The sequence below is a fragment of the Mus musculus genome, chromosome 8 (assembly GCF_000001635.26).
Source record: "Mus musculus strain C57BL/6J chromosome 8, GRCm38.p6 C57BL/6J".
NCBI lineage: Eukaryota > Metazoa > Chordata > Mammalia > Rodentia > Muridae > Mus > Mus musculus.
The window spans coordinates 21,378,162-21,403,599 of NC_000074.6; the positions used below are offsets into that span (position 1 = coordinate 21,378,162).

The 25,438-nt window shown below is 39.6% G+C and overlaps 2 protein-coding genes across 2 annotated transcripts; both read left to right on the forward strand.

Annotated features, from left to right (window-relative positions):
- Nucleotides 1-355: 355 nt before the first annotated feature.
- On the forward strand, nucleotides 356-1,334 carry Defa2 (defensin, alpha, 2). Its single transcript, NM_001195634.2, has 2 exons — nucleotides 356-570; nucleotides 1,126-1,334. The coding sequence occupies exons 1-2, from the start codon at nucleotides 399-401 to the stop codon at nucleotides 1,239-1,241; spliced, it is 288 nt and encodes a 95-aa protein (NP_001182563.2). The 5' UTR covers nucleotides 356-398; the 3' UTR covers nucleotides 1,242-1,334.
- Nucleotides 1,335-13,649: 12,315 nt separating this feature from the next.
- Nucleotides 13,650-14,631, forward strand: Defa33 (defensin, alpha, 33). Its single transcript, NM_001270555.1, has 2 exons — nucleotides 13,650-13,866; nucleotides 14,422-14,631. The coding sequence occupies exons 1-2, from the start codon at nucleotides 13,695-13,697 to the stop codon at nucleotides 14,535-14,537; spliced, it is 288 nt and encodes a 95-aa protein (NP_001257484.1). The 5' UTR covers nucleotides 13,650-13,694; the 3' UTR covers nucleotides 14,538-14,631.
- The last annotated feature ends 10,807 nt before the right edge of the window (nucleotides 14,632-25,438 follow it).

A 25,438-nucleotide genomic window follows, 5' to 3' on the forward strand; every position in this document is an offset into this window, starting at 1 on the left:
TCTGCTCCAGACTATCTGAGGAGAGCATCCTGCAAGTTCAAAACATAAAAATCCTTTGTTCAGTGAGCTTTTTAAATTACAAACTGCCTACCTCTTTACATCCCTGACCACTGGGACGTAAATACTCCAGCAGATGGGAAACAGGGGAAGATAGCAAGGCCCCTTCATCATTATTAATGGGAGGGCTGATGTTACTGAACACACAAAGCAACATCATGATAGTAGGCTTCAGGACATTGGCACATCAAAGAGATCTTGATGATAACAGACTCTCCCAGTTCCCATCAAAGAGTGCCTTCTCTAAGTGTGGACCTTTCTCTGCCCTATAAATGTATGCTGCCTATTCTTTCTCCACACATTGGGCTCCTGCTCACCAATTCTCCAGGTGACTCACAGCCATGAAGACACTTGTCCTCCTCTCTGCCCTCGTCCTGCTGGCCTTCCAGGTCCAGGCTGATCCTATCCAAAACACAGATGAGGAGACTAATACTGAGGAGCAGGCAGGGGAGGAGGACCAGGCTGTGTCTGTCTCCTTTGGAGACCCAGAAGGATCTGCTCTTCATGAAAAATGTGAGTAATGGTACCCAGTGTGATGGATGCCTGCATTCTCCCGAGGGAGGGATGAAGATGAGTCCTAGAATCCTGGTAGAGTAATGTGGCTCCCAAGGCAACTCTATTTTAATTCCTTTTATATTCATAACAGTAGCAATGAGAGGAAAGTAATCTTAATTGAATTTCTTTCTTATAAGGCTTTTACTGCAAAAAGATACACATGGGAATTTCAACACTGACCGTACTCCAATACTCTGATTAGATGCCTATAGAACAGGATTAGTCTTGGGTATTAGTAGAAATTTTTCTTTCTCTAAAGGAACTTTGAATCAATTTAAGAGTATACAAAAGAGTCTACACAGTGACAAAAGGAGCACAGAAAATAAAGACACCTCAGAATGGCTCTCAAGGGCATGACCAACACACCTGAAGTGTTTTTTTGGTTGAGATGTCCATGCTGAAGGCTGTACTGTGGCCAATGCAGCACATCCATGCTTTATCACATATCCCCATAGGATCACATACGTGCTTCCAACCTCAAAACTTAATGCCTGATTCTTTTTGTGTCTCCAGCGTCGAGAGATCTGATATGCTATTGTAGAAAAGGAGGCTGCAATAGAGGAGAACAAGTTTATGGGACCTGCTCAGGACGACTTTTGTTCTGCTGCCGCCGCCGCCACCGCCACTGAACATGCAGATGACAGAGATATGACAACCATCAGCTCTGAGGCTACTGATGCTGGGGCCTGATAACCACTTCTCAATAAATTGTTTGCAATATGCTTCCTGTGAGTTTACATTCTTTGAATGTTTGCTAAAACTCTCAGACAAAACTTTGTATATAAACTATCAGAACCTTCAAGAAAACCTTTGCAATGAATGAATACTTTAATTTTTAACTTGGAAAATACTGGCTCTAAATACTATCAATTTAAGGATGACTCCAGGTTCAGACACAAAATGTATAGAAAACTCAGAATTCTCATGATCCTCACATATGCCACTCCTGACTTTTGACTCTATCTTTAGGCAGTCTTGACTCACTACCAAACACATTGCCTATATGTTAAGAAAAACTACCCCTTTGGGTTTCAGGTGTACAGAGTTCTAAAATGATATTTTTTAGGAAGCTGCAGTATCCTTTAAAAGTATTGAAGTTTTTATGGACCAGGCCTGAATTATGCCTCTGGCTTCTGAACCGAGGGTTATTTTTGGCTCTGTGGTGACAACTTTTATCAATATTAGAAAAAGTTCGTCAGAGACAGAATGGGTAGGATGAAAAGCAGGGCATCCCACACTATAATCTGCATGTAATCTGCAGTGTCTACAGTCGAATAAGACAAAATACAGTTTCTATACAGAAAACATATACAGAAAGAGTACATGTCTAATGAATGCAATGTGCTCTACAAGATACACTCAAGTGACTTACCCTACAGCTTTGAAGGACTTAATGCAGCTTGGCAGAGATATGCAAGATAAATAAAGGAGTTGGTAGGCAGTTCTTGAAGCAGGGACTCCCATGATGGTACAGGGTGCTAAGGGTCAGACTATGAACTATCACACAATCCTTCAGGGAAAACCATGTCCTGATGAGGTGGTGACCTCTAGATTGCAGATTCTAGTAGCACAGATGGTGTGGGTTCCCAGAAGACATGGTTGTGGACACTCAATAGTGATAGAACCATACTAGGAGAATTGAATACCCTATCACACTTTGAGGAAGACAAGATGCTAGAAGCATCTTACTTGGTAGATCATAGCAACCATGGCAGAGACTAGCTCCACTGAGTGAACTAGGAGAGAAAGTCTAACTCTAGACATTATAACTCTTTTAGCCTCAAATACTAGAGAATTCCAATTATAGGATTGCAAAGGAAAGGCAGTTATCGTAGTCCCACAAGACATTTCAGACTTTAAATAAGTCACTTGTGACCTGGACAAAATAAATTTAATAATTAACTCAATGTGTGTCATCCTTCTGAAATGTAATTATCTGAGGATATAGGTTCTCTGTTTCCAGGAACATTGAGCATAACTCCAGTAACTGTCAATCAGCAAACACATGACACAGCCACATTAGTCAACCTCTCTACTAATGTTCTCCAAGGACTCTCCTCTATTTTACATAGCTAAAAGTCTCTCTTGTCTTTGTCTCCGGAGTTTATTCCAACAGCTCTCCCAGTTGCAAATTCTTGACCCTGGATGCAATAAGCTCATGTATTCTTCCTTCCTCATTTACAATGTGGGGAGAATTTTTCTTGTAAAATGCAAGGTTTCAATGTTTTTAACCTGACCTATATCAGTGACGAAAATTCTAGATGCTTATTGGTAAGATTTTATGAGTGTATGTGGACATTGTGAATGATTAAGTTGGGAAAGTTTCTTATCTATCATCTCAGGTGTTTATACTTTGTTATGGTGAAACACCTAAATTCTACTGTACTAAGTGTTTTGAATTACCTATTCCATTACTATTTACAACCGTGTTGTTGTGTAATAATCCACCAAACTCATTACTCCTAACTAAATGTAATTTTGTACCCAGTGACCAACCTTGCCAGAATGAAGTAGTAAGTATACTATTATTGCCTGCCATTACATTGCTTTATATCTTGGATATGTGAGGTCTGGATATCGTGCTCTTAGTGTGTCTGGATATTACACACAAAGTATCCTCAGGTACCATTGCACATATTGAAAATCCCATCATTCTATGGCTGAGTAGTGTTCCACTGTGTGGAAGACCCTGGTTCTTTGAGAATTTCCCTCAATAAAGGTGTTCTTTGAGTCAGCTCAGAACGATGATGCATAGGGTAGACAAAGAACACATGTACCCAGCATTTTCATGTCAGATGCTCTTTGTTAGCAATGATCACATATCCCTTGTGTATTAATTAGAGTATTGAATTCAGTTTCTGGAAACACCCCTGCTTCAGTATTTTCACACAAATACTTGAGAACCATAAGGAGGAATTCTGATTAGCAAAATTGGTTGATTCAGAAAATAAAAGTGTTGCCCTGGCTTTTTTTTCCTTTTTTTCTTTCTTTTCCTCTTGGATCTTATATGCTGGCACAAAGAATGAAAGGCAGTTCTAGAAAAGCTTTGTAGTCTAAAATTCTAGAATAATGACAAACACTTGCTAGTTTTTATCATGTTCTAGCAATCACAAAGACCATACAGTCCACCCTACTAAATCCCTTCCCATGGACAGAGACCTGAACCACACATGGGTTGCACACTTGTCTTGCATACCCATTATAGAAAACTGGATATACAAAGAATAAGAAGTTGTTCATCAAGTCACCCCAAATAGTCCAGGACCTTATGCCTCTTATCTAGGATGTGCTTTGAGAGTCAGTCTTTAGAAATTAGGTGAAAAGATGAAGTCCCGACTTCCTCAATGCATTGACAACACAAAGTTTGATATTCAAAATAATCCACATAAGTCACACATGTTATCATTTTGAATGTACTTGAACATGCTCTCCTATCCTACAGCCCTGTAAAATATCATTACCAGAAGAAGTGGATTTCAAACAACACACATAAATGCGTTCTAACTCATATTTTCTATTTGGACATTGGTCAGTACCATGGGCACAGAGATGAGTGGATCTCTAGGATTTAGAGAGTTTATTACAGAAAACCTCTCCAGCATGGTTGCCTAGTCGGTACTGGTGTCAGGAAGAAGCCAAGAGCTGAAAAGAGGTGTGCAGAGGACATCCAAGTATCCTAGCTGAGGAGGGAGGGATCATCATGAACCTGTCTGAAGTAGAATGGGTTTTGATGAAGGATGTTTGGAAACATTAGAAACCAAAATATTTTCCACAATAAAGGTACCGATAACAATTTCCATTATACCACTATTAGGGCCATCAGTTCTTTCCCTGTAGTACCCCTGAAAAGATTCAGAGTTCCTCAAAAAAGGGCATTTGTGTTCCTGTGTGAACATATGCCTTAGTTCATTTGGTCTTATATAGCAGGACACCATACAACAAGTCATATAATAATTGTATTTTGCATAGCAGTTGGTACCAATTTCCTATAGTTCTGGGGTCTATGAAGTCTGGGGTCAGATGAAAGTGTGAATAGATTTACTCTGCTCATTTCCCATTTTCTGATTTATAAAATTATTACAATTTAAATTGAGTATATGATCTTTCAGGGTTTTCTGAGTTTGTAACACTGGGAGCTAGGATTTTTATTAAGAAAAGGTTTTACTTTATATGCCCGAGTACAGGGGAACGCCAGGGGCAAAAAGTGGGAGTGGGTGGATAGGGGAGTGGGGGCAAGGGTATGGGGGACTTTTGGGAGAGCATTGGAAATGTAAATGAGGAAAATACCTAATAAAATATAAAAAGAAAAAAGAAAAGATTTTAGATAATATCATTCTCATTCTTAAATTGAGTCTTCACAAAGGCATACACCACATATTAATTGTAAGCTGTCTTCTTCCTTTGATCACACCAAGCCAGAACAGTTCCCATCAACAAGGTCCTTTATTGAAAATGGGTAAGGAATGAAGAAAGAAAGAGAAAGATGGGTCTGAGACTCTGTCTTTTATCCGAGCCTTGAAGTAGATGACCCAGGTAATCCCATCCACAGGTAATGCAGGTGAGACATGGAGAGAGTTTGTGCAGTGTTTGCCATGACAACAGACACAGTAGGTCCTTGTTGACTAGGGATGGCACCATCACTGGATTCATGGGCTAGCTGTAAACAGCTTCTGATACTAACACCAAATGTTAATGAAGTACATATAGTATGGATTTTCTACAGGGGACTGAAGTGAAAACTGAAGTGATGGTTCTTTGGAAAATCAGTTTTGTTGGAAGCTGTTTTGCTGGGGCAAACACGGGTAAAACGCTGAGGCAGACTCTTGAAGGAACATTTTCCTGAAGCAGACACAGGAGAAAGGATGTTCTGCTAAAGCAAGCATGTGAAAGGACATGTGAGGAAGGATTCTTCACGCACAACACACATGTATTGGTCCACCTTACATGGCTTTGCTGACCTCCATTTGTCAGGACTCCATGAGGGAAATGGACCATAAAGCATCTTGTGGAGTGCTCTGACTATTTTGCAGCTTCAGTGGACAGGGGATAATCAGCAGAGTGATGTCAGCAAGGGATGAGCATGTGTTCAGGCAAGACCTGTGGAGGAAACATGGTATATGGAGGGAATAAATAAGACTCGATGGACAGTGATGGGGGCTGAGCTAGGCTTGCTTGTAGAGCTAGCTGTGCAACTCTTCTTGGTCTCAAGGCTTAGTAATCTTCATTTCCCTGAGAGCTGAGAACTCAGGGCATTCCTGCTGGTGCCTACTACTGACCTCCTACTGATGTGGATGAGGACTAAGTATCTATGCTAGGTAGTACCACTACTGCTGATTCCTGTTTACTATCCTGACTTTATCAAACTGGACTACTGATGCTTCGTTGAAGTGCTTGCAAGTGGATTGAGTTGTTTACTGCTAACCTTGCGAACTGAACTATAGATTTCAAGACAACACACATAGGAGTTGCTCCACTTCCAAAGTATCCTTTCTTATCCACTACCTCAGGTGGGTCGTGGGCTAAAAGTGAGCTTAACACATTTAAGAACCGTCATGAAAAATAAGGGTTGGAAAAAAATAAAGTTACAGGGGACCTTGAGAGGAAAGTAGACTGAAGGAATATGATGGTATTAATAATCCCTGTGTAATAAAAAAGCAGATTAGGAGTGTACTCCTGGTCTGCTTCCTTTACAAAACATAGAGATGTGCTTCATCCTGTAACACAAGTCTTAAGTCAATGTCTTCTGGTGGACATCTTTTCGTGAAAATATGTACCATTGTTGGATCTAGAGACACAGAGGACATTAGGCACTAAATTTAGTCCTACTACACAGGAGCAGAGGATCTGAGAGAAGCTCCATGCTTAGAGGGATGGGTTTGCTGTGCTGGATACATCAGAGCAAGCAGCTGGAACAACTTTGGTGACAAGAATCAGAGGACCTACTGTTCCTACAAAGATGTTAGGATTTTGCTTACTGCCTTTTCTTGTAGGTGTTCCTGGAATGCCCCTCCCCTGCCCTTATGCTTATACACACTCATACACTTCTCAAATATTTCAGGACTCTTCTAATGGGCAGAGTGAAATAGACTCTGTCATTAAGCTTAAATATTGAACTATAATATGAACTACTCACAGTTTGCTCTCCTCTAACTTATAGTTAGTACATTTCAAACATATCTTGGAATCAAAGTTCATGGCAGAAGGAAATCTCCTATACATATTTCATTCTCAGGCTTGAAAGCACAGATGAGATATAAATAATCTAAAGATATTTGTATATTAATATTTATTACTTATATATTTATAGTTATGTTTATTATTATGACAGAGTAATTTCAGCTGAGACAGATGATCCTACTAAGGCAAGACCCATGTCAACACATGTGATTTGTTGTGTCTGTGTGTGTTTGTGTCTGCGTGTGTATGTCTGCGTGTGTGTGTATGTGTGTGTGTGTGTGTGTGTGTGTGTGTGTGTGTCTGTCTGTGTGTCTGTGTATGTGTTTATGTGTGTTTCTGTGTATATTAAAACTTCTCCACTGGGGGTTTAGGGAGCTAATTCAAACAAGATTATTTTATATTAAAGGCAAGTTTATTGGGAAAAATCCTCCTGAGTGGGATAGTTCACTGGACCCAAGGACCAAGGTCAGAGAAGTCACCATGGGGAAAGTGAGGGGGAGTTGAGGAGGAAAAGAAAAAAAGAGAAAGGGGTTGAGGAGAGAGAGAGAGACAGAGAGACATAGACAAAGACAAAGACAAAGAGAGAGCACAAAAATGTCTAGATCATATGGGGAAGAGCTCAGGAAAGAGCTGGTCACCCCCAGGTTCAGACAATTCAAACTTGAGGGCAGGGTATGCCAGGGAGGGACTGAGGAAGGCCAAGAGAACCTGGCAACAAGGTCTGCTTCAATATATAAACTATGTACCTCAGTAACTGGTCCCATGGTCGGAAAACAAACACATATGTACTTATGTGTGTGTGTGTGTGTGTGTGTGTGTGTGTGTGTGTGTGTGTGTGTGTGTGTGTGCTTTGCTAAAATTTTTATGAATCTAGTCCCTTATCTCTAGCTATCTTACATCTATGCTGTGTGGCCATTCACCTGCACTTTGATCATGTTAGGGTTCTCTACCCAAGAACTTCCTGGTCCAGAGATGCCTCAGGTTTTTCTCAGACAGCTGCTTTCTGGGCCCCTGACCCTACCAGGAAAATAACAGAGAAGAGGGTGAACCTCTCCTGCAGGATGAGCAAGCAGGAGGTAAATGTGTGAAGGCTAACTGGATGCAGAGGTCTCATGACTTTTTTGCCAGTAAAATATTAGTAATCCTCCAAAACACACAATCAGATGCAACTCACAGCAAGGACTTATTCTAGTCCAGCTAGCTCAGCACACCCACCCCAAAGCATCACCATCATGCAGGATGGTTTTGGTGTGGGGAAACCTGAATGTCTATGGGGTAACTAAGCAGCAAACAGGGAATATGATTGCAAGCATCTAATTGGAAAGTTCCTGTGGCCTTTAATATAATTGGCTGCTGATAGGAGTCATATCATAAACTTAACTTCTGCTCCCCTCTGCATTGGTCATCCAATACATTGGTTGTAAGATGTGGGCTTGTAACCTGGGGTGCAGGTTTTTTGGGGGAATAACTTGGAGACCTGCTTGCTGGAGAACAATTTTCTTTTTCCCTTACCCACACAACCTAGGCTACTCACATTAGAAGATGAGCAAGATGTTAACTAGAAGGAGAAAGATATCTGGTCTTGTTGAGGTTGTAACCTGGAAACTCTGGTTTTGTTGGGGATTAGCCTAGTGACTGGAGCTAGGAAAAAATCCATATGTTTGCAAGACCAATCAGCCTCTCTTTCTACTGATTGCCGATTAGGCCACCTTCTGATACATATGTAGCTAGAGACTCTTATCTAATGAACAGACGAGTTGATAGAGAGAGAAGTAGCCAGAGCAGAGTGGTTTATCTCCTTGTATCTAACGTCCTCCTCACCCTTGATGCACACCAAATGCATCCTATACTATGCCTGGCAACCTGAGTTCAAGTCTCAGACACCACATAGTAGAGGCATCAAACAGGTTGCCATTAGCTGTCCTCTGACCTCCACATGAGTTCTATGGCACATGAGTTCTCTCTGTACATACAATAAGTGTATAGATAAATACAAAACAAATTTTAAGAAAATGGTAATGTTCACATGACAGACTTCTCTTCCGTTTAGTTACAGAAAGCATGCTTTTGTCCTAAAAAAAGGTCCTCTAGTTTAGCCTAACTCCAAAGTGTCTCAAACATACCATTTCACTTGGACTTGGACAAACATTGAGGACCTACCAGTTTTTATAATAACTGACTGAGAGTTGCTGTAGGTTGTGATGCTCAGAAGACATGTCCCAATTGAAATCACATCTTCTCCATCAACATGGTATTGTCTACATGTTCTACCATGTGGGCCAGTGTTGTGAATAGCCCTGGGGCTAGTTATATTTGGTGTTAAATCTGTCCTCCTATGAGGGGTTGCAAACAAGGAATGAGTCAGCACTAAGGTGAATTCCTGAAAACCTGCTTCCCACCTTAATTAGAAATATAAAGGAGAGCTGATGATTGGGCAGAAAAAAAGGGAAGGTGGAGCAGAATTGGGGAGAGGGAAGAAATAGAAAATGGAAGAGGGAGAGGACAAAGAGGAAGAGCAAGGAAGAGGAGGATGAGGGAGAGGAGGGGGAGGAGGGGAAGAGGAAGAGGAAGAGGAAGAGAGCAGAAGCACAGGGCCAGGAGAAACTGCAAGTTCTAAGGGGTCTCATAGATGTAGAAGATGGTAGTGTAGCAGCAGATCTGCCCAATCTAGGTGCACAGCATGTAATCATTTTAAGTGTGTTGTGTTTTCATTGCCAGGTCATAACTGGGTTGGAGAGATTTACTGAAACAGGTCAAAGGCCATTACTTATTGCTACAAAGAACCTCTAAAGAAATTTCAGTGACCAACCTAGCATGAAAAAATACCCTATAGCTGCCCAAGATCTTTCGAAAATAACCAGCTGATCAGAGAAAATTCAAATGGACAATAAATCGTAATGGCTCATACCAGCCAACATTATGACAAGCCCATATTATAGCTTCTGAATGGGACTCTGCACCCTGTGTGTAGAACACAGAGAAAAAGTGTATACACTTTTTCATAATTAGAATTGCACTAGGCACCTTTAGTTCCTCAATGTGCATCTTTAAAAGAAGGACGTTGTCTCCATGCTCTGAGGACGTTCCTCAGCCAAATATGAAGCTAAGCCCTCTTCCAATCAACAGTCTTCATCGTAGTCTTCTGGTGAGAAATACCTGCATGTTACACTGTCAGACCTTTACTAGTTTTTTTCTTCTCACCATCATTCATATCTGGAAGGTTCTCCATCAGTTCTCAGCTCAACCAAGGCTCATATATCCTTGCATGTAGCATCTTTTATCTAATTTGTAAAACTGCTTATTTGGTGTGATATCTCTTTAACAAACAGATGAAAGCTATAAAGTTCTTGAGGTATTTGAAACGAGAAGATATGTTCCCCATTAGTTTAATAAATAGAAACATTCCATATTGAATACAACATATAAATTCTATGGATTTTGACAACTTCTTACCTAAAGTAAGAATACTAAACTTTTATTTATTGTAGAGACGAAACAGCTTTGTGCTGTAAATTTATCAAACAATGATAATTTGAAATTTGTGATAAGCCAGGCAGCATTCTCAAGGTATATAATATGTGCAGTGTATTTCTATTAGTTGATACTTACTAATTGCTAAGATCTTTTTTTTACTTTGATAAGAGGTTTTCAGAATAACCAAATAAAATAGTCATGTTCATTGATCAATGTTTTGTGGGTTCGTAAAGGAACTTTAAAGAGGTTAATTGCCATACTCAAAATACACTAAAGATTAGGCAACAAGCTGTGGCCAGATCTCTTATATTTTACCGCTATCCCATATTCCACCTTAACTCCTGTGTTTTAGAGTGATGCCTTCTGTCATTTATTGAGATTATTTGTTTTCCTTCTTTAGAGCATGATAGAAGCCCAAGGTTGAAAGACATCGCTTGACAAATGGTCTCTCTACTTCTTCTCCTTGATTTTTGCCTCTACTAATTATCTCCTTTGATATTTGTTGTTAAACCATCAATAAATTACCCATATTCACTAGAAATATACAAAGAAATGAGGGGATTTTTTGACAGTTATCACAAGTAATAGCTCACATATGTGATCCCTACTACAGAAATAGTGTAGATTTTTAAGGATAATTTCGAGTTCTGTTGAGTTTTTACACATGTGCAGAACAGAACACCCCCACTGTCTCAGAGTCCAGGATGCAGTACAGGAGAGCATAAGAAGATGCAAGTTCTCAAGCTGTGACCCATCTTACCAAGAGCCTCCTGTGGGTAACCAGAGTCCTGATGCCTGTGAGAAAGGAAGAGGGCTAGCCCTCCCATGTGCCTAAGTGGGGCATGTGCAAGACCAGAGACTTCAGATTCCACTGGGGGTTAACATACATTCTTTGCAGAACATATTTGAATACATGATGATGCTTGGACAAGATTCACTACAAGAAGAAATAGCAATGGACTACAAAGAGCTCTTTCACTTTTCCAACATCACTTCAGTGTCTGTGGCCCACCTGCTCCAAACACTGCCCTATTTCCCAACATCTCATTTGGCTTTCACACGTGATATAATACCTTGGAACACTGAAGATCCTCAACACTCTACGTAAAGAGGGGGAACTTCCTCCCTTGTGGCAGAGGGTGTGTAAGAACTGTAACTGACTTAAACACAGGACGTGGTAGGAATTTTGCTAATGCCACTAAAACACAAAGCTTGACTCTTACAGATTTAAATGGAAAGAAAAATAACTCAGAAATATTATTAAGAGATTTAAATGCCAGGCTGTTTGGAATAAAAAAAAACTGGAGGAAGAAAAATGTTTATCTTAAGAAGATTTTTAATATATGCTACAAAGAAACAATTTCCAGACGTTTTGAACAATGGCTAAAGATTCATTAGAGAAAATGTGGGCCTGGAAGGATGGCTCTGAGGTAAAGAATACTAGGTGCTCTTTTGAAAGATCTAGGTTCAGTTCTAATACCCACATAGCAGCTCATAGCATTCTGGACCTCCAGTGCTTGTGGATTGGCACAATAGCCACACACACACATACAGTCTGCCAAATCACTTATAGAACAAAAATAAGTACATCTTTCTTTAAAAATGTAGAAAGAATGTGCCAACTAATCTCTCATTGAAACATTTGACCAAACACAAGTGCACACACTTCTGGTGTCAAAGCATGATAAAAATGAACTGTTATAATACTGAAATATCAATTTTATCTATCAGATTAGGATGAGGAATATAAGAAAAACATTATACTACTTGTGTCAATCTGCAATAAAAACATAAATTCCAGTCCACAGTAAATTCACAAAGCAAAAAACTGCTTTCCCCCAAGGCTCAATAAACCTGGTAGTATGTAAATGACTCTGTGCGATTCCACAGACAGAGGAGTCTGGTTTCTACATTCTCTGGTGTCTGTCCTCAAGTGAGACATCTGATGCTACCAGGGCTTGATAACAAACAAAAAAGAGATCATAAAGCAATAAGAAAGTGAAAAGAGGGTGCAAAACAAACTTTGCTTTACTTAAAAAGGCATTCTTCTCTAAGGATACATTGTGTGGTTCAGCATTCTGTAATGGCCAGTTCTGTACAGGACACTGGTAGGAAGGGTACAATGAGAAAATGCATAATAGAAATCTTTAACATGAGCATGGTGGCCTTTGAGCATGCATATTTTAGAAAGTGCTACTTAGATTAATTCTGTGATGATCAGGAAAGACAATAATGAGTCTGAAGTATAAGATGTGCTTCTTAGCTCATAAATCACAGTCTACAGATGTTTTTAAGAGGTCATGTCCCATTATACAATTATATAAGTATGTGTATATATATATATATATATATATATATATATATATATATACACACACACACACAAATATGTGTGTGTAGTTTAATATGTATGTAAAGCAGTATTCTTGCTTCTTAGCTAATTCTTTTTGAGTCCTCTATATAAAAATCATTTTAACATATGAATAGTATTAATTAACATATAAATATGAGGTGGCATGTATGACAGGGGGACTCCATACAGAGAATGAAAACAGCATGAACTTCTGTAACTTTTGGTGTGTATGTACTGTGAGAAATGGGATGAAACACATAGAGAACAGTGGTCATGTAGGACATGATGACACTTCTTAAGATTGGGTACTAGCTTATGACCCTCTCACATTGTAGATGTCATTTCTTATAGATCAGTATTCATTTTCTGAAAGTAAAAACATTGCAGAATCTCAGACATGTGGAATGACACATGGCTTGAGGGTCCCAAGTATGGAGATGCTCCTGGACCACACTCTTGTGAAATATGTTCTAACACTTTGGCTTCTGCCAAACAACTCACTCTAGCTTCGCTCTTACAAACTCTGTCTCTTAAAATCAATTCAATAGGGGCAAAATGAGGGCATCTTTCTTTCTCTATAATGGCCCCAAGTAGGGAGTTCACAATGTTACCTCACAGGCGGATGATTGATAATACCTGAATCATGCAAAGAACTGACTCTCCAGTCCACCTAGTCAAACTCTGCTCCAGACTACCTGAGGAGAGCATCCTGCAAGTTCAAAACATAAAAATCCTTTGTTCAGTGAGCTTTTTAAATTACAAACTGCCTACCTCTTTACATCCCTGACCACTGGGACGTAAATACTCCAGCAGATGGGAAACAGGGGAAGATAGCAAGGCCCCTTCATCATTATTAATGGGAGGGCTGATGTTACTGAACACACAAAGCAACATCATGATAGTAGGCTTCAGGACATTGGCACATCAAAGAGATCTTGATGATAACAGACTCTCCCAGTTCCCATCAAAGAGTGCCTTCTCTAAGTGTGGACCTTTCTCTGCCCTATAAATGTATGCTGCCTATTCTTTCTCCACACATTGGGCTCCTGCTCACCAATTCTCCAGGTGACTCACAGCCATGAAGACACTTGTCCTCCTCTCTGCCCTCGTCCTGCTGGCCTTCCAGGTCCAGGCTGATCCTATCCAAAACACAGATGAGGAGACTAATACTGAGGAGCAGGCAGGGGAGGAGGACCAGGCTGTGTCTGTCTCCTTTGGAGACCCAGAAGGATCTGCTCTTCATGAAAAATGTGAGTAATGGTACCCAGTGTGATGGATGCCTGCATTCTCCCGAGGGAGGGATGAAGATGAGTCCTAGAATCCTGGTAGAGTAATGTGGCTCCCAAGGCAACTCTATTTTAATTCCTTTTATATTCATAACAGTAGCAATGAGAGGAAAGTAATCTTAATTGAATTTCTTTCTTATAAGGCTTTTACTGCAAAAAGATACACATGGGAATTTCAACACTGACCGTACTCCAATACTCTGATTAGATGCCTATAGAACAGGATTAGTCTTGGGTATTAGTAGAAATTTTTCTTTCTCTAAAGGAACTTTGAATCAATTTAAGAGTATACAAAAGAGTCTACACAGTGACAAAAGGAGCACAGAAAATAAAGACACCTCAGAATGGCTCTCAAGGGCATGACCAACACACCTGAAGTGTTTTTTTGGTTGAGATGTCCATGCTGAAGGCTGTACTGTGGCCAATGCAGCACATCCATGCTTTATCACATATCCCCATAGGATCACATACGTGCTTCCAACCTCAAAACTTAATGCCTGATTCTTTTTGTGTCTCCAGCGTCGAGAGATCTGATATGCTATTGTAGAAAAGGAGGCTGCAATAGAGGAGAACAAGTTTATGGGACCTGCTCAGGACGACTTTTGTTCTGCTGCCGCCGCCGCCACCGCCACTGAACATGCAGATGGCAGAGATATGACAACCATCAGCTCTGAGGCTACTGATGCTGGGGCCTGATAACCACTTCTCAATAAATTGTTTGCAATATGCTTCCTGTGAGTTTACATTCTTTGAATGTTTGCTAAAACTCTCAGTCAAAACTTTGTATATAAACTATCAGAACCTTCAAGAATACCTTTGCAATGAATGAATACTTTAATTTTTAACTTGGAAAATACTGGCTCTAAATACTATCAATTTAAGGATGACTCCAGGTTCAGACACAAAATGTATAGGAAACTCAAAATTCTCATGATCCTCACATATGCCACTCCTGACTTTTGACTCTATCTTTAGGCAGTCTTGACTCACTACCAAACATATTGCCTATATGTTAAGAAAAACTACCCCTTTGGGTTTCAGGTGTACAGAGTTCTAAAATGATATTTTTTAGGAAGCTGCAGTATCCTTTAAAAGTATTGAAGTTTTTATGGACCAGGCCTGAATTATGCCTCTGGCTTCTGAACCGAGGGTTATTTTTGGCTCTGTGGTGACAACTTTTATCAATATTAGAAAAAGTTCGTCAGAGACAGAATGGGTAGGATGAAAAGCAGGGCATCCCACACTATAATCTGCATGTAATCTGCAGTGTCTACAGTCGAATAAGACAAAATACAGTTTCTATACAGAAAACATATACAGAAAGTGTACATGTCTAATGAATGCAATGTGCTCTACAAGATACACTCAAGTGACTTACCCTACAGCTTTGAAGGACTTAATGCAGCTTGGCAGAGTTATGCAAGATAAACAAAGAAGTTGGTAGGCAGTTCTTGAAGCAGGGACTCCCATGATGGTACAGGGTGCTAAGGGTCAGACTATGAACTATCACACAATCCTTCAGGGAAAACCATGTCCTGATGAAAGGACAGCAGTGGTGGTGACCTCTAGATTGCAGATTCTAGTAGCACAGATGGTGTGGGTTCCCAGAAGACATGGTTGTGGATGGGTTGAGGGATGGGTTTGTTGTGCTGGATACATCAGAGCTAGAAGCTGGAACATCTTTAGTGGCATGAATCAGAGGACCTATTGTTCCTACAAAGATGTTATGATTTTTCTTACTCCCTTTTCTTGTAGGTGTTCCTGGAATGCCCCTCCTCTACACTTATGCTTATACACACTCATACACTTCTCAAATATATCAGGACTCTTCTAATGGGCAGAGTGAAATAGACTCTGTCATTAAGCTTAAATATTGAACTATAATATGAACTACTCACAGTTGCTCTCCTCTAACTTATAGTTAGTACTTTTCAAACATATCTTGGAATCAAAACTTCATGGCAGAAGTAAATCTCCTATAAATATTTCATTCTCATGCTTGAAAGCACAGATGAGATATAAATAATCTAAAGATATATGCATATTAATATTTATTATTCATATATTTATAGTTATGTATATTATTGTGGCAGAGTAAATTCAGCTGCGACAAATGATCCTACTAAGGCAAGACCCATGAGGACACATGTGGTTTGTTGTGTTGTGTGTGTGTGTGTTTGTGTGTGTCTGTGTGTGTCGGTGTCTGTGAATGTGTCTATGGTCTTTCTGTGTATATTTAAAACTTCTCCACTGGGGGTGAATTCTAACAAGATTATTTTATATTCAAGGCAAGTTTATTGGGAAAATCCCCATAAGTAGGATAGTTCACTGGACCCATGGACCAAGGCCAGGGAAGTCACCATGGGGAAAGTGAGGGGGATTTGAGGAGGGAAAGAAAAAGAGAGAAAGGGGTTGAGGAGAGAGAGACAGAGAGACAGAGACAAAGACAGAGTGAGAGCCCAAAAATGTCTAGATCATATGGGGAAGAGCTCAGGAAAGAGCTGTTCACCCCCAGGTTTGGAAAATTAAAACTTGAGGGCAGGGTATGCCATGGAGGGACTGAGGAAGGCTCAGAGAACCTGGCAACAAAGTCTGCCTCAATATTTAAAATATGCACCTCAGTAACTTGTCCCATGCTCTGGAAAAAAACACATATGTATTTATATAAGTGTGTGTGTGTGTGTGTGTGTGTGTGTGTGTGTCTATGAGTAGTTGAAGTAAAGCTAATTACCAGGCATCATTGTAAGTCATATTTTGCATATATTATCATGATTTAGTAAATGGACACGATCTGTCCAGGAAATGGTGTCTGGAGTTCTATTGACTACCACCCTGGTCTATGGCACAATACAAGGACAGTAACAATTGGCTTCCTTTGGGTTTAACAGCATCTCCATGAAGTGTATCTGCAAATTCCTTCTTCTGGGGTTTGATGCGAAGTAGGTGCAACCTGACTTTTGTGTACACTCTAGAAATCGTAAAATAGTACTTATTATCCTACAACACTACCAGTAACCCAAACGTCCAGTGAAACGAGCAAAGAAAATTCTCCTCTAAGAAATGTTGATGTAAACTAACTCAAAGGTATTTTAGAGAAATTTTTTTCTTTCCTATGTCCTGGTTTGAGCAATTTGTGGGAGGGAGGTTGAGAAAGGGTTTCTCTGTGTTGCCCTGACTGTCCTGAAACTCACTTTGTAGATAGAGAAAACTGTTCTCAAACTTAGAGCATCTAGCACAACACTGTTGGTATTAAGGGACTGTGCCACCACCACCAGACATGGCATTTTTTTCTTTAACTTTAGTATTCTCTGCTTGTGTATTACATTTTACAATTTTGTGGGTTTCATTGGTTTGGTTGTATGTGTGTCTCTACGTGTGTATGAGTATCTTGTGCTCTTAATTATTCTTGTTGTTTGTTTTATTATTGTTTCATTATTGTGTTTTTTTGGGTGTGTGTGTGTGTGTGTGTGTGAGAGAGAGAGAGAGAGAGAGAAAGAGAGAGAGAGAGAGGCTGAGAGAGAGAAGGCATGGGACTGGAATGGTGAGGAGTATTTGGGACAAGATGCAAGTGGGGAACTGTGATCAAAATATAGTGTATGAAAAAGAATATGTTCAATAAAAAAGTTGGAAACAGAGGAAGAAATGTTGGTGTGTTTATACCAGGTAAGTGACACAAGAAAGAAGCACTGAAGGCTATAGCCCCATCTTGGGGCCAGCATTGAGGCAGTATGGTCTGGATGAAGCAGAGGAAAAATGTTACCATAGTGAGTGCACAAACGTGTCAGGCTCAAGGCTAGAGGTAACAGTGCAGGATCCACTCTGGATCTTTGATTAAAATATGTGCATTCGCTGAGCATGGAAAGAAGATTGCATTCAGAAGAGCAGAAAATTAAGAATAACATAGGAAGAAGTCAACAAAGTCGCTTTGCTGTCTCTTGACTCAGTAGCACCATCTGCTGTCCTGCTTCATGTGAATTTACTGTTTCTGTCAGAATGACAAGGTTCATGAGTGCCTTCCTTCAAGAGAAAGATTCAGGAACAGGACATAGAAGGCATGAAAAAACAAACGTTGATATTCAAAATAATCCACACAAGTCACAAATATTATCATTTTGAATGTACTTGAACATGCCCTCCTATCCTACTGCTGCGTAAGATATCATTTCAAGCAACACACACATGTGTTCTAACTCATATTTTCTATTTGGACATTGGTCAGTCTATGGGCACAGAGATGAATGGTCCTCTAGGATTTAGAGAGTTTGTGGCTGAAAAACTCTCCAGCATTTTTACCTAGTCGGTACTGGTGTCAGGAAGAAGCCAAGAGCTGAGAACAGGTGTGCAGAAGACACCCATCCATCCTGGCTCAGAAGGGAGGGATCATCGTGAACCTTTCTGAAGTAGAGTGGATTTTGAAGAAGGATGTTTGTAAATATTAGAAACCAAAATATTTTTTTCAAATAAAGGTACCCATAATAATATCCATTATACCACTATTAGGGCCCTCAGTTATTTCCCTGTAGTTCCCCTGAAAAGATTCAGAGTTCCTCAAAGTAGGGCCTTTGTGTTCCAGTGTGAACATCTGGCTTAGTTCATTTGGTCTGATATAGCAGGACACCACAAAACAAGTCATATAATAATTGTATTTTGCGTAGCAGTTGGTACCAATTTCCTGTAGTTCTGAAGTCTATGAAGTCTGAGTCAGGTGAAAGTGTGAAAAACTTCACTCTGGTGATGTCCCATTTTTCTGGTTTATAAATGAAAATTTCAGAAGATATCAGCACATGGAAAAAAAGGACACGGTAGTTCTCTGAATCTGAATCTCTTTTATAAGAGAAGTGAGCTATCCCTGGGGCTTCTTCCCATTTACCACAATACCATGACAGAAGACCCCACTTTTGAATGTCATAACCTTTGGGAGTATGATTGCCATATATTAATTTTAATAGGACTTAAGCATTCTGGCCACAGCATTATCTAAGAAGGAAATAAATTAAATATTAACACTTTGAATCTTGGAAATAAATACAGCATGTTGACAAGTTTGAGACCAGTTGGTCAAGACATGACCAATTTTATGATCAAGGGAAGCTGGGACAAATCTGCATTTTGATAGCAGTGTCAGAGGATTTCAGGTCACCTTAAAGTACTGTCTTTATTCTTAGGGTGTATACTGGAAAGTCAGAGCATCTCCACCATGGATTGTCCATTCTGATCATTCTGAGTCTAACATTGTCTTTATACATGGCCAGTACTGGTGTTGGAACAATACTTCTGAGAATGTATCACTTGGTAAGACTAGCTAGTTCCAATCTCTCTGCCATCTGCCACCCAGTACTACATTGAGAAGACATTAAGATTCAAGGAACAATGTCATGAGTGTTTTGCCCATATGGCTCTAGAGAACTGTTAACTGTACTCAGTCTCCAAGAAACCTTGCATGCTGTCCCTTCAGAGGATGACTTGATAAATACACTTCAATCACATGGGAGACTCCATTAGAACCTGCACATTCTCACAGCAGAGCTAATGTACAATCTCAGCAATGTCCTTACTCTGCTGAATGGCTTAACTCATCCTAACAGTTGTAACATAGGCCCTTGAGAGGCTCACTGAGCCCTAATTTTTAAATCCTTCTGTACATGTTTATTTAGTATGTATCCTAGTCATCTCTACAAAGCATAAACCCTGATTTTAGGCTATACATTTCCCGTGAACTCTTTCATACTTTCTCATTCCAATGATTAAGTTTCAGACACAGAGCTATGCAGTACAATTTTCTCAGAGTGAGCAGATATGGGCAAATGGGTGTGATCTAGAGCTAGACAAGATAAATAAGAAGTCCTTCTGAGAAGCATGTCTTTGCCCCCAGCTTTTCCACATATTTTAACTGTCCTTGAACCACAGGTGATTGGAGTAGTCAATAAAAATTAGCCACAAAAAAAAAATAAGACATCACAAGTGACTCTTACATAGTAGAAGTCTGTCCAAGATTTTCAGCTGCTATTGTTTCCCATGGTCTGGACAGAAGAGTGCTGTACCTCTTGCTCTGCTCTTGCAGCATACCACAAGGTTCTGTTAGTAATGAAAGTAACTTTTTACAGATATCATTGAGGCCTAGCTGCAAAGGACTCACTTAAGGCAAGGCTACTGTGCAGGAGCCCACATGATGAGATACCTTTATAAGATTCTTCTGTCTGGACCTCAACTATCTGTGAAGGACAGTAATTACTGATTAATGGGAAAATCACACAAGTATTGCCAAAACACAGATAGGTTAGTAATATAATTCTTAAAAAGTTTGGTTCAACCTGCAGTCAGCATGTAAAGAAATGCAAATCAACCCATTCTTATCTCCCTGTTCAAAGATCAAGTCCAAGTGGATCAAGGACCTCCACAAGAAACCAGATACACTGAAATTTATAGAGAAGAAAGTGGGGAAGAGCCTCAAACAGATGGGCCTGGGGGGAAATTCCTGAACAGAGCACAAATGGTTTATGCTCTAAGATGAAAAATAGACAAATGTGACCTCATAAAATTGCAAAGCTTCTGTAAGGCAAAGGACAATTTGTCAATAGGACAAAATGACAGCAAACAGATTGGCAAAAGATCTGTACCAATCCTACATCTGAAAGGGGACTAATATCATATATATATATATGGAGAGAGAGAGAGAGAGAGAGAGAGAGAGAGAGAGAGAGAGAGAGAGAGAGAGAGAGAGAGACCTCAAGTAGTTAGACTCCAGAACATCAAATAACCTAACTTTTTTTTTCCCAACAAATACTGTCTATTTTACTCAACCCTTTTCTCTGGGACACCCACTATGTCCCTTCATTATTTTCTTTTTTTTTAAGTTCATTTACATTTCCAATGCTATCCCAAAAGTCCCCCACACACTCCCCCACCCACTCACCCACCCATCCTCTCCCACTTCTTGGCCCTGTCGTTCCCCTGTACTGAGGCATATAAAGTTTGCAAAACCAATGGGCCTCTATTTCCACTAAAGGCCGACTAGGCCATTTTCTGATTCATATGCAGCTAGAGACACAAGCTCTAGGGGGTACTGGTTAGTTCATATGGTTGTTCTACCTATAGGATTACAGATCCCTTTAGCTTCTTGTGTACTTTCTCTAGCTCTTCCATTGGGGGCCCTGTGACCCATCCAATAGCTGACTGTGAGCATCCACTTCTGTGTTTGCTAGGCCCCAGAATAGTCTCACAAGAGACACCTATATCTGGGTCCTTTCAGCAAAATCTTGCTAGTGTATGCAATGGTGTCAGCGTTTGGAAGATGCTTATGGGATGGATCCCCGGATATGGCAGTCTTAAGATGGTCCATTCTTTCATCACAGCTACAAACTTTGTCTCTGTAACTCCTTAAGTGGGTGTTTAGATCCCAATTCTAAGAAGGGGCAAAGTGAGCACAATTTGGTCTTCGTTCTTCTTAAGTTTCATGCGTTTAGCAAATTGTATCTTATATCTTGGGTATCCTAAGTTTCTGGGTTAATATCCACTTATCAGTGAGTACATATTGTGTGAGTTCCTTTGTGATTGGGTTACCTCACTCAGGATTATGCCCTCCAGGTCCATCCATTTGCCTAGGAACTTCATAAATTCATTCTTTTTAATAGCTGAGTAGTACTCCATTGTGTAAATGTACCACATTTTCTGTATCCATTCCTCTGTTGAGGGACATCTGGGTACTTTCCAGCTTCTGGCTATTATAAATAAGGCTGCTATGAACATAGAGGAGCATGTTTCTTTCTTACTAGTTGGAACATCTTCTGGCTATATGCCCAGGAGAGCTATTGCGGGATCCTCCAGTAGTACTATGTCCAATATTTCTGAGGAACAACCAAACTGATTTCCAGAGTGTACGAGCTTGCAATCCCACCAACGATGGAGGAGTGTTCCCCTTTCTCCACATCCTCGCCAGCATCTACTGTCACCTGAATTTTTGATCTTAGCCATTCTGACTGGAGTGAGGTGGAATCTCAGGGTTGTTTTGATTTGCATTTCCCTGATGATTAAGGATATAGAACATTTTTTCAGGTGCTTCTCTGCCATTCGGTATTCCTCAGGTGAGAATTCTTTGTTCAGTTCTGAGCCCCATTTTTAATGGGGTTATTTGATTTTCTGGAGTCCACCTTCTTGAGTTCTTTATATATATTGGATATTAGTCTACTATCTGATTTGGGATAGGTAAAGATCCTTTCCCAATCTGTTGATGGTCTTTTTGTCTTATTGAAGGGGTCTTTTGCCTTGCAGAAGCTTTGCAAATTTATGAGGTCCCATTTATCGATTCTTGATCTTATAGCACAAGCCATTGATGTTCTATTCAGGAAATTTTCCCCTGCACCCATATCTTTGAGGCTTTTCCTTACTTTCTCCTCTATAAGTTTCAGTGTCTCTGGTTTTATGTGGAGTTCCTTAATCCACTTAGATTTGACCTTAGTACAAGGATATAGGACTGTATCAATTCACATTCTTCTACATGATAACATCCAGTTGTGCCAGCACCATTTGTTGAAAATACTGTCTTTTTTCCACTGGATGGTTTTAGCTTCCTTGTCAAAGATCAAGTGACCATAGGTGTGTGGGTTCCTCTCTCGGTCTTCAATTCTATTCCATTGGTCTACTTGTCTGTAGCTATACCAGTACCATGCAGTTTTTATCACAATTGCTCTGTAGTACAGCTTTTGGTCAGGCATGGTGATTCCAACAGAGGTTCTTTTATCCTTGAGAAGAGTTTTTGCTATGCTAGGTTTTTTGTTTTTCCAGATGAATCTGCCGATTGCCCTCTCTAAATCGTTGAAGAATTGAGTTGGAATTTTGATGGAGATTGCATTGAATCTGTAGATTGCTTTTGGCAAGGTAGCCATTTTTACTATATTGATCCTGCTAATCCATGACCATGGGAGATCTTTCCATCTTCTGAGATCTTCTTTAATTTCTTTCTTCAGAGACATGAAGTTCTTATCGTACAAATCTTTCACTTCCTTAGTTAGAGTCACACCAAGGTATTTTATATTATTTGTGACTATTGAGAACGGTGTTGTTTCCCTAATTTCTTTCTCAGCCTGTTTATCATTTGTGTAGAGAAGGCCATTGACTTGTTTGAGTTAATTTTATATCCAGATACTTCACTGAAGCTGTTTATCAGGCTTAGGAGTTCTCTGGTGGAATGTTTAGGGCCATTTATATATACTATCATATCATCTACAAAAGTGATATTTTGACTTCTTCCTTTCCTATTTGTATCCCTTTGATCTCCATTTGTTGTCAAATTGCTCTGACTAGGACTTGAAATACAATGTTGAATAAGTAGGAATAGAGGTGACAACCTTGTCTAATCCCTGATTTTAGTGGGATTGTTTCAAGCTTCTCACTATTTACTTTGATGTTGGATACTGGTTTGCTGTAGATTGCTTTTATCATGTTTAGGTATGGGCCTTGAATTCCTGATCTTTCCAAGACTTTTATCATGAATGGGTGTTGGATTTTATGAAATGCTTTCTCTGCATCTAACGAGATGATCATGTGGGTTTTGTCTTTCAGTTTGTTTATATACTGGATTACGTTGATGGATTTCCGTATATTGAACCATCCCTGCATCCCTGGGATGAAACCTACTTGGTCAGGATTTATGATTGTTTTGATGTGTTCTTGTATTCGGTTAGTGAGAACTTTATTGAGGAGTTTTGCATCGATATTCATAAGGGAAATTGGTTTGAAGTCCTCTATCTTTGTTGGGCCTTTTTGTGGTTTAGGTATCAGAGTAATTGTGGCTTCATAGAATGAGTTGGGTAGAGTACCTTTTGTTTCTATTTTGTGGAATAGTTTGTGAAGAACTGGGATTAGATCTTCTTTGAAGGTCTGATAGAACTCTGCACTAAACCCATCTGGTCCTGGGATTTATTTGGTTGGGAGACTATTAATGACTGCTTCTATGTCTTTAGGGGATATATGACTGTTTAGATCATTAACCTGATCTTGATTTAACTTTGATACCTGGTATCTGTCTAGAAATTTGTCCATTTCATCCAGGTTCTCCAGTTTTGTTGAGTATAGCCTTTTGTAGAAGGATCTGATGGTGTTTTTGATTTCTTAAGGATCTGTAGTTATGTCTCCCATTTCATTTCTGATTTTGTTAATTAGGATGCTTTCTCTGTGCCCTCTAGTGAGTCTGGCTAAGGGTTTATATATCTTGTTGATTTTCTCAAAGAACCAGCTCCTTGTTTGGTTGATTCTTTGAATAGATCTTGTTTCCACTTGGTTGATTTTGCCCCTGATTTTGATTATTTCCTGCCATCAACTCCTCTTGGGTGGATTTGCTTTCTTTTATTCTAGAGTTTTTAGGTGTGTTGTCAAGCTGCTAATATGTGCTGTCTCTAGTTTCTTTTTGGAGGCACTCAGAGCTATGAGTTTCCCTCTTAGAAATGCTTTCATTGTGTCCCATAAGTTTGGGTATGTTGCGGCTTCATTTTCATTAAACTCCAAAAAGTCCTTAATTTCTTTCTTTATTCCTTCCTTGACCAAGGTATCATTGAGAAGAGTGTTGTTCATTTTCCACGTGAATGTTGGCTTTCTATTGTTTATTTTGTTATTGAAGATCAGCCTTAGTCCGTGGTGATCTGATAGGATGGCTGGGACAATTTCAGTATTTTTGTATGTCTTGAGCCTTATTTTGAGACTTATTATGTGGTCTCTTTTGGAGAAGTTACCATGAGGTGCTGAGAAGAAGGTATATCCTTTTGTTTTAGGATAAAAGTGTTCCGTAGATATCTGTTAAGTCCATTTGTTTCATAACTTCTGTTATTTTCAATGTGTCCCTCTTTAGTTTCTGTTTCCACGATCTGTCCATTGATGAAAGTGGTGTGTTGAAGTCTCCCACTATTATTGTGTGAAGTGCAATGTGTTTTGAGCTTTACTAAAGTTACTTTAATGAATGTGGCTGCCCTTGTATTTGGAGTATAGATGTTCAGAATTGAGAGTTCCTCTTGGAGGATTTTACCTTTGACGAGTATGAAGTGCCCCTCCTTGTCTTTTTTAATGACTTTGGGTTGGAAGTTGATTTTATTAGATATTAGAATGGCTACTCCAGCTTGTTTCTTCAGACCATTTGCTTGGAAAATTGTTTTCCAGCCTTTCATTCTGAGGTAGTAGCTAACTTTTTCTCTGAGATGAGTTTCCTGTAAGCAGCAGAATGTTGGGTCCTGTTTGTGTAGCTATTCTGTTAGTCTATGTCTTTTTATTGGGGAGTTGAGTCCATTGATATTAAGAGATATTAAGGAAAAGTAATTGTTGCTTCCTATTATTTTTGTTGTTAAAGTTGGCATTCTGTTCTTGTGGCTGTGTTCTTTTAGGTTTGTCAAGGGATTACCTTCTTGCTTTTTCTAGGACGTGGTTTCTGTCCTTGTATTGTTTTTTTTTTTTCTGTTATTATCCTTTGAAGGGCTGGATTCATGGAAAGATAATGTGTGAATTTGGTTTTGTTGTGGAATACTTTGGTTTCTCCATCTATGGTAATTGAGAG